Below are 16,204 nucleotides of genomic sequence, written 5' to 3' on the forward strand. Positions count from 1 at the left end.
ACCGCCGTGATTGGCTGTCACAGCAATCACATGATCGGAAAGCTCCTGATCGCAAGAAGTGATCGGGAGCTTTCCGCAGGGCGCATGCTCTCGGCACAGCTGTGCTGGATAATTAGCACGCAAATATGTGGCCGCTCGGCACCAAGGCCCACCCACTGAGAGGCCGCATATTTGCATTTTGTCAGCACCTAGGGGTTAAGTATTAGTTAAGTATACACATCTTTCCTGTACATGGTAGCTAACAGAGCTTAGAATGGGTTGTGGGAGAAGATTTAAAAGAGAAGTATGAGTTTGGTCTTTTTTCTATGATAATACTTACCTAGGTGGATGCAGCATGGGTTCAATGTCCCCCAGTGCCTCTGTACTGATAAGGAGCAATCAAACACTGCCGATCACTCAGTTCTGACAGCTCCCCAAGCAGAGCGTTGCAGACTGTCAGTCACAGCTCTCTGCTCTCCCCCCTCCTCGTTTACTGGAGAGCTGGACTGTGGAGGGGACTGGGTCGGCCAGCTCAGTCTCTCAGCGGCTTGATGAGAGGCTGAGCCAAGTGTCGGTCCAGGCACCTGGTGGATCCAGACTTTATTGTCATGATGAAGTGGTGCCTGGACTGACTTCTGAGACATGAGCAGAGAGCGGACTTCAGCCCGCTCTGCTGAAATTGGGTCACAGGAGTGCAAAACTAACTGCATTCCTGTGATCCATAGAAGATGTACAGCCAAACAAGCTTTGGCTATACTTCTACTTTAAGCTTAGTTAGGTTTTGATCAGACTTCTACTTTAAATATTGATCCAACTCACAACTCCTTGTATACAAGGCCATTTATAAAAATTCCTTGGTCGATAAGGGTTTAAACAGTGATGTGACACAGGGGAGGCCCAACTTGTTATCCTAAACCAAAACATGGAACTGCATACAAAGGCGAGAAAGAGGAACATACAGGAGGCAAAAATAAAGGTATTTATTACAGCAACATACTTTCACTTTGAAATTGCATTATTAATTATAAAGTTTTCAGAATGTTGTGTTATATGCCTGCTTTAATCTATTTCAATGGCTAATTCGTTTTTTTTCTCGTCACAGAATATAAAACAATTAAATATCATTTTTAAAAGACTAGATTTTTTTTTTGTCCTACGTATTTCCAATCTTACCATGCTGTACCAAACTAGCAGTGTTTTTCCCTTGTATTTCTAAAGTTATCAACATGTTCTCAATCTGGACAAGCCTCAGCAACCATCTGATGCCCACAATTTAATTTCAGACTTCTACGGGATGAAGTGTCAGGAGAATGTGCAAAGGTGAGTATTCTCTGAATCACAGTTGACCAGAGCATGGCACCCCTGCTGTTCTGTGAGATGCATATGCTGCAGGCTCAGGCTTGGGTGAAATCTTGCCTAACTTCAGGGTTCTTCAGCAGACTACAGACAAGGGAATTTATTTATATCAAAAAGAGATTCTACTCCAAAGAGGTTTTTTTTTTCTTTTCTTGTAACAAAACTATGTCTTTCCCAGGCTGATCCCCTTTATATACAAATCTCTAAATGTTATGATTCATAAGCAAAGAGAACATTATTGGTCCTATTAAAATGTCTGTTTGGCAGCACTGCTTTGCTGGCTGTGCCATTAGGGTTAGGTTAAATGATCCTTGACATATTCAGTTAATAGTAAAGCACTCCAAAAAAAAAATTTTTTTCTGTAAATCAAATTTAATAGTTCCCAACAGAAGCAAATAACTAGCTCGTAGGCACTTATGAGAAACAGGAATTGATAACTAAATATTATGGAAAAATATATGTATGCACGTATATACCTTACTATAAAGAATATATATATATATACTAAGTTTATGGACACTTGGACCTGCTGGATTCACTACAGAGAATCACTGTACCCTACGGATCCCGCTGCTCCAACTGACGTACACCACTGATTTTCTAGTTGGTCTCTGACATGGTTGTCTATCTTACGATCACATCTCTCCTCCTCCTCGGGCCCCTCCTCTCTCCACCCCCCTCTTTTTTTTTTTCTTCTCCCTTGCCTTCCTCAGGGCTTTCCTCCACCCACAGTCGGCTCCCATCTGGGGTGGGCGGAATAAGGAAAGAACCGTTGCAGGATCACGGCAAGTTCAGCCGTTTTTGCTCCCGTGGCGATGTTAACTGTAACTCGTAGCCTCCTTCTATTGTCATGATACCGCCTTTTCCCTTTCAATGTCTTTATACATAGATACATTCTGTTTGGATAAATGTATTACTTTATTGTACTGCTTCCCGTTTGCAACGGTGTAAGTTTGATTGTACCTGCTCTTGCACCCTCCCACGTATGCTACTGGTTGCATCCAGTCCTGATGTATTTTGTTGTTGTACGTTTGCTGAAAATCTAATAAAATTGTTTAAAAAATATATATATATATATATATATATATATATATATATATATATATATATATATATATATATATATATATATATATATATATATATATATATATACACTGTATATAGATGTAAAGTGTGGTCTAGCAAGATATTTAGTGTATCAAATTAAATATTTATTAAAACAAAAAACAACAAATAATATATATATATATATATATATATATATATATATTACACAGTTAAATAACACAGATTCTTTGGTAGAAAATAAAATGTTTATTAAGAAACTGTATATACTAAATATATTTATATACACCATATTTGTGTAACGACCTCCTTTATTTTGGCACAGTATTTGTTATATTAAATCACATTTCTCATTAGGCTTAATGCGAGGTAATAATTTTGATATCAGTCATTTATTTTTATCACGGATGAGGCTCTATTTACAAAGCTTTACACAAGGATATACATCTTTCGTTTTAAGCCATGTGACCGTAATACTCGAATCCCATGGGACTAAAAATTACTGTCACTTTTTGGAAAAGAAGGCACCTTCTCCTGGTGTTTTAACTTTGTGAATTGAGCAACTGGTCTGTTAACATGGCAAAAGAAGAAAAAAAGGTAAGTTACATTTCCCTGAAGATCCTCAATATTTTAATAATACAAATTGTTTTAATAATAATAATTTTTCAAAATTTCTATGTTTGATAGGCATGGCAAAATGATGCATTTTACCTCATCTGTAGATATAGTTGTGATAACATTTTATATATGGACATTTGCTTTATAATTATCATTTTGGTGACAGATAAATATATATATATCCCCCTTTCTTGTAAATATAATGTATTAAATGCACTCTTTAAAGTGGAACTAAACCAATCAAATTAAAGTGATTGTAAATGATCACGTGTAAAATAACCCATTTAAAATAGAAATGAAAGGCAAAACATTTTTGTATAGATATAAAAAAAAACATTATACATACATTTTTTTTAAGTTATCACATTCCCTTTGTTCTCAGCTGCATAAGAGCTGGGGAGAGGAGAAGCAGCAGCACTTTGAGCCTCCCAGTAAATGGCTGAGCATGTGAGGACAAGTCTGATTATTGGAGGAGAGTCCACTGAGTTACCAGCATAGCCACAGTTTGCTCTTCTGCTTAGTGTGGTCAGTTTTTAATAGGAAAGCGGAGGGACTTTCAGGAACACCAGGGATTTCACATAAAGGAAGCAATATAAAGAGAACAGGATACTTTCTCATACAAGTACATGGCACAGGAGCCACATATCAGGAATGTAAAGTGTTGGGGTAACAAACGCTTTACCCGAAAAGCTGTTAAATTCTCGGCGTAACCAGGAATTCTAACTGTCACATTTGCTTGTGCTCTCAACCAAACTCATAATAACATCAAGCCGGCTATGAGGAAGGCTGTCACTGCTGGATCGTGTTAGCTTTTTACCAGTGTGTTTTAGTATGTAGCCAACAAAGATTTTGAGTTTATGTACTACACAGAGCTGCCGATATGATGTTACTATGGATTTGATTTTTTAAGTGTGGGAGAACTACAGCCAGAGCACCGGTCCTCAGCAACTAGAAGCTAAGTCTGCAGTTGAGCTTGGGTATTGTTGATTTGCTCTCAACCAAACCGTCAAACCATCAAATGGCTGGTGCCATAACTGATCACATGTGCAGCACCGTGGGAGTTGCAAATCAAAAAGAGGCTAAGATGGCAGCTTCCCTGGCTGAAACGTGTAGGAGGGTTTAGTTCCACTTTAAATTTCTACTTATACATGTGTAGGCAATAATATAATCAATAGGAAAATTCAGCAATGTCAAAAAAGACATACTTAATAAATTTTCGAATACATTTTTGACTACTTTCAACGTTACACATGATATGCTATATGAATCATAGAAGGCTATTCAGATGTGCATTTTTATACCCAGTTTGTAAAAAGAACCTTTCCATTTCAAAGCTCAAATGGAGGTCTGCGGAGACTTCTGTGGGACTCAACAGAGCGTTCAATGCTTACAACACCCCGTCATAGAACATCATTATTTGTAAAACAGGCAAGTTGCAATTCAAGTTTTCACCCACAATAATCTTACACCACATCTTCTATTCATAATGAAGAGCGTCAACCAAGCTGCTTGACTTGTAGACTAAAAAAAGAATGCTTAAAGCCCAACACCAGATAACATTATTTTGTTTAACATGTAACTTCAATTAAATGTGAAAATACCACTCATGCTCCTCTCCACCCTTGCCCAAAACACATTTGAGTTTTTTTTTTAACGGGGAGCGGGTACCTTTTTTTGTTGGTTTTCGTTCCTACTTCCCTAAGGAGAATGACGTTGCTTGCCCTGCCACCCCCTCCTCACCTCCAGCCTCTTAAGCCCTGTACACATGATCGGTTTGTCTGATGAAAACAGACCAATGGACTGTTTCATCGGACAAACCGATCGTGTGTGGGCCCCATTGGTTTGTTTTCCATCAGTGAAAAAAAATAGAACATGTTTTAAATTTTTCCTATGGATAAAAAAACGATAGAAAAATCTGATCGTCTGTGTGGAAGTCCATCAGTCAAAAATACATGCATGCTCAGAAAAAGTCGACGCATGCTCGGAAGCGTTGAACCACGTTTTGGCATGGTCGTATTTTTGTCTGATGGTGTGTAGGCAAGACTGATGAAAGTCAGCTTCATCGGATATCCGACGAAAAATTCCATCGGATTAGATTCCATCAGATATCCGATCGTGTGTACGAAGCTTTAGGGCAAGTCACAACTCAAAGGAGGCAGCAGGACCAGTCTCAATGCACCACGCAATTGGAATGCTTGGTCTCTGGAAACTACAGCCAGTTCCCAAATCCAAGATGGTGACAATGGGGTCCCGCAGACAAGAGAAGAAGCTTCAGAAAGATAAGGGTATCTATGCCCCCCATGCTCTTTCCAGAACTAAACAAAAATGTTTTGCCTGGTTTTGGGCTTTAAGTATCACTTTTTGTTCTGGCATGGAAACATTGGGCTACAGGACACACAAACAGGTATTCACACTGAGATACATATGCAAAAATAATCCAACATTTTACAAACAGACATCTCATCAGGCACTGCGGTATATGTGCATGAAATGTTTTATAATATTATCAAGCTAAACCATCTGTATAGATCAGTCTTTCTCAACCGTTTTAACATTGAGGAACACTTGAAACAACTTTCTGGTCAACCCCTGCTAATAATTACTATATCTACATCTCACAATACAATAGCATGATCATCAGAGATAAGAATTCTCCTTATACTTGTGGTCATTGGGAAGAATCCCAACCTTACAGAAAGCTAAAAAATATCAATGGTGTCAGTGGTTACTGTACTTATCTGAGATGCAGAAATTGCTCAAAGAACTCCTGGAGGATTCAACGGAACCCTGGCTGAAAAAGGCTGGTCTAGATATTTTTTGAGTTAGAATGCCTCTGAAAACAGGAACACTGCAACCCTTGACAACCCTATAACAAGTGCAGCCATCAGAATTCATCACTTTGGCTGGCAGGCATTGAGATAACTAATTATAAAACAATCGTAATATTCTCATAATTTGGATCACTGCAGCAATAAGGTGTTCCTGTATCCAGAGACAAGAGCACTCAATAAACCCTTTAGGCACCATTCACACCCGGGAAGTTGATTTACTAAAGGCAAATAGGCTGTTGCAAGGTAATTTTCAGTTTGCAAGGGAATTTACCCTTAGCTTAGTGAACGTGATGAAAATTCCTTTGGCAAAGAAAATTCAATCCAGTACAGGGGAATTTTTTATTTTTTTTGCTTGCACGTGATTGGATGATAGAAGTTAGCAGAGCTAACCCTGCAAATTGACCAAACTATTTGTTTTTATTTTAGCAACTCCCAGTTTTCTATTCCTATTTCATCCCTTTCTTGATCAATTATTTTCTGTTCTTCATTGGTTACTCATTGACTCGCAATATCTGTATTTGTGGCATGCTTTTGATACAATAACATGGATGTTAATGGTACAATGTAAACATGACCAGAAGATTAAGTTGTCGGATATGTACCATACAGTACCATTATATCAAATATTACCTAGTGATCAACCCACTGCAGCCACAGTTAAACATAAAAGAACTGCTTTACTAAAGGAGCAGAGAAAGTTTACTTAGTAAGTAAATTTACTTACTGAATAAGACAGTAGCGCTATGATTATTTATTTGAAAGTACGTGGAAATAAAAAAAAAGAAGAAGAAGATTTCTCCTGATATAATTTAAAGCCCAGCACCTGGAAACTTGGAAAAAAAATCCCTTGCTTATTTAGTTCTACTGAAACTTTTTCAAGTAGATTACTTGATCGTAGGCCCCTCTGTGCTAGTAGACTAGTCCCTGTGGTGTATTTTCTTCTATTCTCCAGTAGTCTGAGGTTCTGACATCATCAAGACCAACGCAGGATCCATAATGATAAGGGACAGTCCAACGTAGGAGAGTAGGGGAGCGCTATCTGCTGTAGGAGTGAAGGATCGAGTAACTATAAGCACTTTTCTCTCCCCTAAACTAATTAAGCAAGTAACCCAGTGCCACTGTAAGAGATCATTTTCAAGTCTCCCAAAGGTGGGCTTTAAGTGAATAATGCTTTTACTAAGTGAAATCTTTTACTATTTTAGTAACTCTGCTCCAGTGAATTCCAGTGTTGTTGGGTGGTGCAGACGAAGCAATGAGCAAGTTACATAACACAGAATTTAAAAGAAATATAGGTTACTTTTTATTCACCGTAGAAATGTGCAATTAGTTTCGTTCCGAATTCCTTTAACGAATTTCGACACAATTCGTTAATTTGGAAACATCCGAATGAATGAAAACCCGTTTAACAAATTTTTATGAGTATTCATAAATTTGAATATTCGAAAATGTGTAAATTTGTAAATTCGAAAATTTGTAAATTAAAAAATCTGAAATAATAACTAACTATAAATTTTAGGTATTGGAATTTCCTTTAAAATTTGGCTGTAAGTGAACGTAGCAAATACATATTCATCCGTAGTTATGAAATTATCTTAAATAATGAATGCCGTATCTAAACGAATGGAACATAATAAATTAATAATAATAAATAATAATAACAACGTTTCATTATTATAATTTATTATTATTATTTATTATTATTTTTGTCCGTTCCGTTTGTCTAGATGCGACATTCATTATTTTGGGTAATTCGTAACTTTGTATGAATTTGTATTCCTTGCGTTCACTAAATGCCAAATTTGAAAGGGAATTCCAATATCTATAATTTAATAGTTAGTTATTATTAGTTAGTTATTCTTTAAAATTTTCAGAGTTGCTTTCTTTTGAATTTTCATTTTTTTTTCTTATTTTCGGGTTTTAGAATTTACGAATGTTCGAAATTACGAAATTACAAATTTTTTAATTGACAATTTACAAATGTTCTCATTTTCAAATTTACTAATTTACGAATTGCGATCATAACGAATGACCCAAAAAACGAGAAAAAAAACAAATGTAACCAACACAAATTCACATGGGGATGCAAAAGGGCATAACAGTTGCACGTAGGGAAACAACCAGGATTATGCGATAAGGTTAATCATAAATTGACCATAGGGATAATCTGTGGTGATAGTATGCAATCAGATTTCAGCCTTTTTGGATTATGAACCACAGATAGAATAAAACAAATTGGCCAACTGGTTGGTAATCACTGTAAATAAAACAATTGCTGTCATTTCACACACATGCATCAGGAAGTGCCGATTCACACTACAGTGACCTGAAAATCGTCACGACTTTGCCAGGCAACTTTAAAGCAACTTCAGGGAATTCCTGGGTAATCTTCCTGTAATGTCGGATCCAAATCACATCAATTAAGATAAGGATCTGACTTGGAGGCAACATCCATTAAAATCTATGGGTACAAGTTGGCTAGAATTCGCCTTGAAGTAGTACAAGAACCTTTTCTGAAGTCGGAGCAACTTCAGTAGTGTACATTAAGATGGCTCTCATTCACTTCAATGGAATTTCTTATGTCCAGTGACTTAGGGCGACTTGAGGTCTGACAAGTCAGATCCCAAGTCGCTGTAGTGTGAACCGGCACAAAGATTTACCTATAGCAATTGTTTGGCAAATATCAGATGCATTGCTATAATAATATGCCCAGTAAGAAATGTCCACCAAGACAGACGCTCAAAATTAATGTATAAATACAATAGCAATACCATCATGTATTGTGGGTAATATTAGACTGCAAAGGAAGGGGAATTTTTTGAAAATTATGTGTTTGAAACAAACCCAGGCTAAAAAACAAAAAACAAAAAAATATTGTAGTAGCCTTATTCATAAATTCTATTCAAGTGATCTTTAGTAAACTACAATAAAAAAAGGGATAACAAAGCTATGATTTATACGCTGTACTAATTTATAATGGTCTTGTATTTGCATTGCCTTATCCAATATGCTTGTAAAAAAGTATACCCAAATGTTTTCTACTAGCTCTACAGTTGTCCTACCATGAACTATAAACTGAACTATAAACTGAGCACTAGCTTGATTAAAGGGAACTTGTGCTAGGAGGAGTACTAAGCATTGTATTGCTGACCCATCCTTCCAACAATGCTACCACCCAAGCTCCTATACTGGTTCTCTTTCTTCAATACTTTGGGGTTGATTTACTAAAACTGAACTGTGCAAAATCTGGTGGAGCTCTGCATGGTATCCATTCAGTTTAAAAAAAAAAAAAAAAAAACATGTCGTACTTACCTGCTCTGTGTAATGTTTTTGCACAGAGCAGCCCTGATCCTTCTCTTCTCAGCCCCCTCTTTGCTGCTTCTGACCCCTCCCTTCTGTTGAGTGTCCCCACAGCAAGAAGCTTGCTATGGTGGAACACGAGCCGAGCTGCAGCTCTGTGTGTCCATTCAGACACAGATCTGTGGTTTGGCCCCACCCCCTCTCTTTACTGATTGGCTAACTGACTTTGATTGACAGCAGTGGGAGCCAATGGTGCCTCTGCTGTGTCTATGCCAATCAGGAGGTAGAGTCCTGGACGGCTGAGAGACACGTGGACATTGCTGGATAGATATGGGGCTCAGGTAAGAGTTAGGAAGGCTGGGGGGGGGGGGGTTGTGCTGCACACAGAGAAGGCTTTTTACTTTAATGAATTTAATGCATTAAGCTAAAAAAACATCTGCCTTAAGCTCTGATAAAAAAAAAACTGGAAGCTGATTGATTACTATGCAGAGCTGCACCAGATTGTGCACCATCCAGTTAGTTAATCAACCCCTTTGAGTCTTTGACTCAGAGTAGGTAAAATAATAAGGATTTCTGCCTACTGTCTGACGACTTTTCTGATCTGCAAACCTGGTCCAGGTCAGTGACCCAGAAATCAATGAATCCAGAGATGACCAAGCAGTTGTAATTTTCAGGATTTTGCTTATTGTCCCATCACAGGATCACATTAAAGAGTAATTCCACATTAGTTGGAAAATGAAAAACAATCCCCTCTGGGTGAAACATGTACCGTACATTGTAGGTATTTTTTTTTTTAATTACCATATTTTTTCCATGAAAGTGAAGTTACTCTTTGAGGCTGCATTCACACCTTTGCGTAGGTGATTTGCGGCGACATAAAATAGGCGTTTTGTCCCGCGATTTGTGGCGACAAAACACGTCGTTTTTAGCCTTGTTTTTTGCTGGAGGGGTGATTTTAACATTGTCGGCTATGCCCGAACGCCGAAGCCGCCCGAAAAAAAGGGTCCAGGACTTGTTTTGAGCTTCAGGCGTTTCGGCGTTTGGCGTGGAGATGTGAACCATCTCCATAGCCGACAATGTAAAATCACCCCTCCAGCATATTGCAGGCTGCAATAGCGGTGGGCGTCTGGCGTGAAAACGCCTAGGTGTGAATGCAGCCTGAGGTTCCATTTACAGATGCAGGTGTGACCAAGCATTTTTTGCGAATTTCCATGTGCCCCATTAAGGTCAGCATTTTCTTTTTAATAGACTGCCTTACATGTGCAAATTGCACTAGAGAAGTGAGGAAAACTCCCTCTCTCTGTGTCCTTGCAGCTCGAAATAGGATCGCACAAGCAATGATCAATGCTAAGATAGAAGCCATGCTCTTAGACAGAGTGGCCAAATATGAGAAACTCTGGGACTCATGGGTGTCAAACTTTTTACCCCCCAACTTTAATACTATGCTGTTGATTCCTTAACTTGTAATAGAAACACATGGCATACACCCAACAGCACCTCCTAGAGCAGGGGTTCTCAACCCTGTCCTCAAGTACTCCCAACAGGCCATGTTTGCAGGTTTTCCGTTTCCTTGCACAGGTGCTTTAAATCAGAGTCAATGGCTTGGTAGTATTTTGGACCACTACTTTGTCTAGGAGAAATTCCCAAAACATGGCCTGTTGGGGGGTACTTGAGGACAGGGTTGAGAGCCACTGTCCTAGAGGACCCAGTCTCCACACCGGTGACATTCCCTTCCTCCCCCCCACCCTCACTTTTCTCCTTCTTTGGTACTTCTCTTTCTTTTATCTATACTCTCCATCTATATTTCCTACTACTAACCACATGTCCATTCTGGTTCTCTTGATTAACATAGCCTCTGCTTATCGCTTGCTTAACTTCTTTCAGCCTGGTAAGCTTGTGCACCCCAGTTGCTTGTCCTTAAAGTCCTAATCAGTCTAATTATCCTCATGGAAGTTATCTCCCCCATTCCACCAACAGACATTGGTATCTCTATATTGTTTTATAAAACTTGCTTACTGTTATTTCAGGGGTCTACTCTATGTCATGGAATCCTTTTATCTTACATTTTGAAACAAAATTGTGTTTGCCATGGATACCTATTATTCTTTATTGTTGTTATGACTGTTATCTTAACCACTTCTTACCGATTGGCTGTATTTTATTATATTTGTACTATGTCTCAAAAGCAAATGTTTTCACACTGGGGCGGTGCGCTTGCAGGACGGGAAAAAAGTCCTGCAAGCAGCTTCTTTGGGGCGGTGCGTGAGCGGAGTACACACTGCTCCTCCACCGCCCCTGCCGAAGCGCCGGCAAAGCGATTTAGCAGCGGCGCTTCGCTGGCACTTTAACCCTTTATTCGGCCAGTAGCGGGGGTTAAAAGTGTCCCCCTAGCAGCTGAAAAGTAGCGCTATCACCACTTTACCGCTAAGGCCCCGCCCCAGTGTGAAAGGGGTCTTAGACTAAGGTGTTCTCAACACCATGTGCTGTGCAATAGCACAGTGCAGTTGAACACATATGGGTGAGAACCAATGCCAACCAATCATTTAAAGTGGTTGTAAACCTCAGACTTGAACTATGAACAAAACATATCCCCCAATAGTGTGTACTTGTTTCAATCCAAAGGACTGACTGTTATTTTTGTCTGCACCCTGTTCCTCTGCTATGTGCATGAATCACTTCTGACATGTTTTCCTGACACCAAGACAAAAAAAAAGGTAATAGGGAAGGGAGCTACAGAACACCCTGCGACTGACAGCTTAAGCTATGTTGGTGTGTGCTGTGTGAAGCGGGAAGGGGGGGAGGGTTTTCCCTTCCCTTCAAACTGCTCTCAGAACTGACCCTTTAATTTCAGTGCAGAGAAATGTATTCACTCTTGAGAAGAGGAGAATAAGGGGGGATATGATCAACATGTACAAATATATAAGGGGTCCATATAGTGAACTTGGTGTTGATTTATTCACTTTAAGGTCATCACTGAGGACAAGGGGGCACTCTTTATGTCTAGAGGAAAAGAGAGTTCATCTTCAAATATGGAAAGGTTTCTTCACAGTAAGAGCTGTGAAAATGTGGAACAGACTCCCTCCAGAGGTGGTTCCAGACACCTCAGTAGATTTCTTAAAAAAAAACCTGGATTCTTTCTTAAATGTACATAATATAACGGTAAAGTTGATCCAGATAAAAACTCATTGCATCTCGGGGGATCAGGAAACATCTTTTTCCCCTGCTGTAGGAAATTGGATCATGCTTTGCTGGCGTTTTTTACCTTCCTTTGCATCAACTGTGGGTAAAGGTTTGTGTATATGGGATTGTATTTTTTCTTGGTTGAACTTGATGGACTTGTGTCTTTTTTTCAAACTGACTAACTATGTAACTATGCATTTCTCCACCCCCCTGTTTTCTGACAGCTCTGACAAACTTAAAAAATTCTGGACTTTGAACAAATGCAGAGAAGAGAATCCCGCTATCAGCCACAACTTATATAGGGGGATTTGTTTTATCTCTACTTATTATCTGGAACCAGTCACTTCACTGGCTATAGGTAAGGGTTTACAACCACTTTAAGGCCTCTTGCACGCTGCAGCTTCAAAAAGCTCAGTACAGATGTTTTTTTTACTTAGCTAAAGTACAGCCCATTGATTGTAATGTGCTTATGCACACAGGCGCCTAAACAAGCGCTGTGCATTCTTCAGTAAAAGAAAAAAATATATAGAAAAATCTGCTTTTTTGGTCAGTAATTTGCGACCCATGTGCGCATCCTCACGCATATGCACACATGCGGAGTAAATTACTGACCAAAAAAGAAAATTTTCTATTTTTTTTTCTTTATTTACATGAAGAATACACAGCGCTTTTATTAACGCCCCAGATGTGCGCAAATTGGCATTTACATACTGTGCCGAACGAGAACGCATGAATACGTTTTCGCGCATTGCATACAAAAAAATACGTCTGAAAAAGTAGATGCCCAAACAGGAGTATCATGTGCAAGAGGCCTAAAACGATCATTTATACATTGGTTTTTAAACAATGACAAGAAAAATGTGATCAGCTGAAGCTGAGTATAACTCATTTTTTATGTATTGCACAGTGTTATTATGTAAACCGTATAATTTGGAACAGCAGGGATGGAGACCAAACAAGTGAAATGCTTCCCATTTTAATAAATTAAATCCCAGTTGGCATGCTCTTACCAGTCGCTGCTTGCATTGAGTAAAATAAAAAAAAATTGCAGAACCCATAGCAATCAGAACTTAGATTTGACTGATTTTGCTTATTTTAAGCAAAACACCGATTTGACTATGCTCTGCTGACTTGGTTACTATGCTCTATGTCACTTCCACTGTATTATTAAATAAACCCAAAAACATTCAGACTTTGCCCAGTCCTTATGCAGATGTTCTTGTTAGGAATTCACACTTCATTAACCCATAGGGAGCAATTATCCCTATGGCAAACATTAAAGTTAATGTTGTGATAGTATCAAAGTGAACAGTGTGGAACAACTATGCTAAAGCCAAGAAATAACTAATTACTGTGATATACGAAAAGGGAATTTAGTAAGTAGTGGTGCCCAAGGGAGAACTTTTTTTTTTCTTTTATTTAAAGGGTTGGTGTTTAGTTAAATGTACCTCACATTCACAGCCCAACCACACCTTGCCCTTACCAGATAATATAATGCAAGTAATAAAAATTCCGACACACAAAAAGATTTGTAAAACATTTCATTGAAAAATAATTACAATTTCTCCTGTTAAAAAAGTAATATTTCACGTCTCATCTCTAAAGATGCCCTTTTCTTACCAGTCTTCACTTTGTTAGTGACTTCCGTGACTTAAAAAGGCCCTGCTTTATGAGATCTCTTTAGGTTGCCAAAGGGTGATGACATCATTAATAAGGTGATTTGAAGTCACAGGATCACAAAGAGAACTCAAACACAGATTCCAAACAGGAAAAACACGACTAAGATTTTTTTTTCATATTTTTTTCTTTTTTTTTTTTTTAAACAAGAACGACTAGTGTTTTTTTTTTTTTAAAAGATGGCTCCTTTGGAGTCTGTCTCCGATTTTTATTTTTTGTTATAAGTTGCTGCTCCGGTTGCTGTTGCTGTGGCATGTTTGAATAATTTTTGAAAGCAGAGGCTACTGGAGTTAAAGCAACATTATCTTTAGACAGAAATATTTTTTTTTTCTGTTGTAGCACAAGTTTACAACAGAGGAATAGTGCTGTCTTGTGAAAACCGTGTTCCAAAAGTTTTCTGTGCCTCCCTTCACATTTTGAGAGAACAGCCTAAACTTGACAACATAACAGGGAACATTAGAGGCTTAAAAGACGTGGCGTCCTTTGGTGAAGTAAACACCGACGTCGTGAACATAAATGCCTTGGTTAAGAGGTTTGGGGTGTCCGGGAAGGCTTATTGTGTTCAACATATATTCTCTGAAACCTAAAAAAAAAAGAAAAAACAAAGGCAAAATAAAGGAAGGAAAAACAAAAATAGGAAGGTACTTGAAGGAAAAAGTAATCAAAGAAATATTGCGTAACAAAATTTTGATTTTTAAGGGAAACAGGTTGTTAACCAAATTATTATCCAGTAATCACAAAGGGATGCAGGACAAAATAAACTGGATTTTTCAAAACATGCAGAAAACAGTTTGCCATGCCATATGTCTTAAAATATGAAGGGGCCATTTTTTCAAAAATATATATAAAATAATTTCTTTAAAAAAAAATTGTAGACTAATTACGAAAAGCCAGTAGCTCATGGACATCGTTAGAAATGGAAAATGTGTATAAAGCAAACATAATTAAAATGAATGCTTAAGGGTTAAATCCATCCAAAACTGATCTCTCGTCTTGGGTGGGAACTGGTGGTCTTAAAGCCCAACTCTTGGAAAAAAAATATTCCTTTACAGTGGGGCTGTGTCTGCATTGCAAGGGTTAAGTACTCATTTTGTCCAGGGGAAAGGAGAAAGCCTTATACTCACTTGATCCTCTACCCCACCGGCAAAGGGTGCTCTGCCACAATCCAGCAGTGGACTGTTCCTAGAGTCCTTGTGCCCAAAGCAGGTCTATGCAGGGCAGGACAAGAGGTGGGCAGGAGGGGAAGCTGCCCTGGGTGCAATGGGTTATTGCAGGGACGGAAGCGCCCTGACCCTTATGCCGCGTACACACGCTTGGAATTTCTGACAACAAATGTTCGATGGGAGCTTGTTGTCAGAAATGTTGACCGTGTGTAGGCTTCATCGGACATTTGCTGTCGGAGTTTACGATAACAAAAATTTGAGAACTAAATCCATTCTCTGTAATTCCGATCGTGTGTAGACAATTCCGACGCACAAAATTCCATGCATGCTCTGAATCAAGTACGAGACGGAAGTGCTCGGTCTGGTAAAACTAGCATTCGTAATGGAGATAGCAGATTTGTCACACTGTAATGGCACAAGGCTAAAAAAAACACGATGCTGAAAAGCGCGAATCGTCTCTCACCAAACTTCTACTAACACGAGATTAGCAGAAGGAGCCCAAAGGGTAGGGCAATTGGTATTGAACTTCCCTTTTATTGTGCCGTCGTACGTGTTGTACGTGACCGCGTTCTTGGTGATCAGAATTTCCGACAATATTTGTGCGACCGTGTGTATGCAAGACAAGTTTGAGTCAACATCCGTCGGAAAAAAAAAACTGCCGTTTTGTTGTTTGAATGTCCGATCGTCTGTACTCGGAATTGGAGTGGGGGGGGGGGGCAGGTTGGCATCGTTGACCTTGTCCCAACACTGGGTCTATGGGGCCTGCTCTGGTCTTGATAAAATCAGGACTCAGGGACTGGTTTTATGCCAGGACATTCGGAGTATCAGGCAAGTCGATCTCCTTTCATCCCTTCCCTAGACAAAAATGAGCAATTAACCCTGCTATGTGGGCACAACTCTACTGCATGGGAAAACTTTTTTGCTACTCATACACCAGATTTTTCTTTGAAAACCCTGGTTTAAACCCTCAGTGACACCACTATGATCCCACTCAGCTTCAGGCCAAGCAAAGTAGTAAGCCACAACTGAACTGGC

General features: G+C 38.9%; 1 protein-coding gene across 10 annotated transcripts in view; it reads right to left on the reverse strand.

Annotated features, from left to right (window-relative positions):
- NTRK3 (neurotrophic receptor tyrosine kinase 3) overlaps positions 1 to 16,204 on the reverse strand; it is a 936,199-nt gene that overhangs the window by 206,855 nt on the left and 713,140 nt on the right. For 8 of the 10 annotated variants that reach the window (XM_040342394.1, XM_040342393.1, XM_040342391.1 and 5 more), the window contains one exon: positions 13,854 to 14,589. The exons of the other annotated variants lie outside the window; for them this stretch is intronic. In XM_040342394.1, the coding sequence (XP_040198328.1) occupies positions 14,471 to 14,589 (119 nt within the window). In that variant the 3' untranslated portion in view covers positions 13,854 to 14,470. Of the gene's footprint in view, positions 1 to 13,853; positions 14,590 to 16,204 lie in introns of those variants that run through there. 10 annotated transcript variants of the gene reach the window in all.

The sequence above is a fragment of the Rana temporaria genome, chromosome 3, assembly GCF_905171775.1.
Source record: "Rana temporaria chromosome 3, aRanTem1.1, whole genome shotgun sequence".
Classification (NCBI taxonomy): Eukaryota; Metazoa; Chordata; class Amphibia; order Anura; family Ranidae; genus Rana; species Rana temporaria.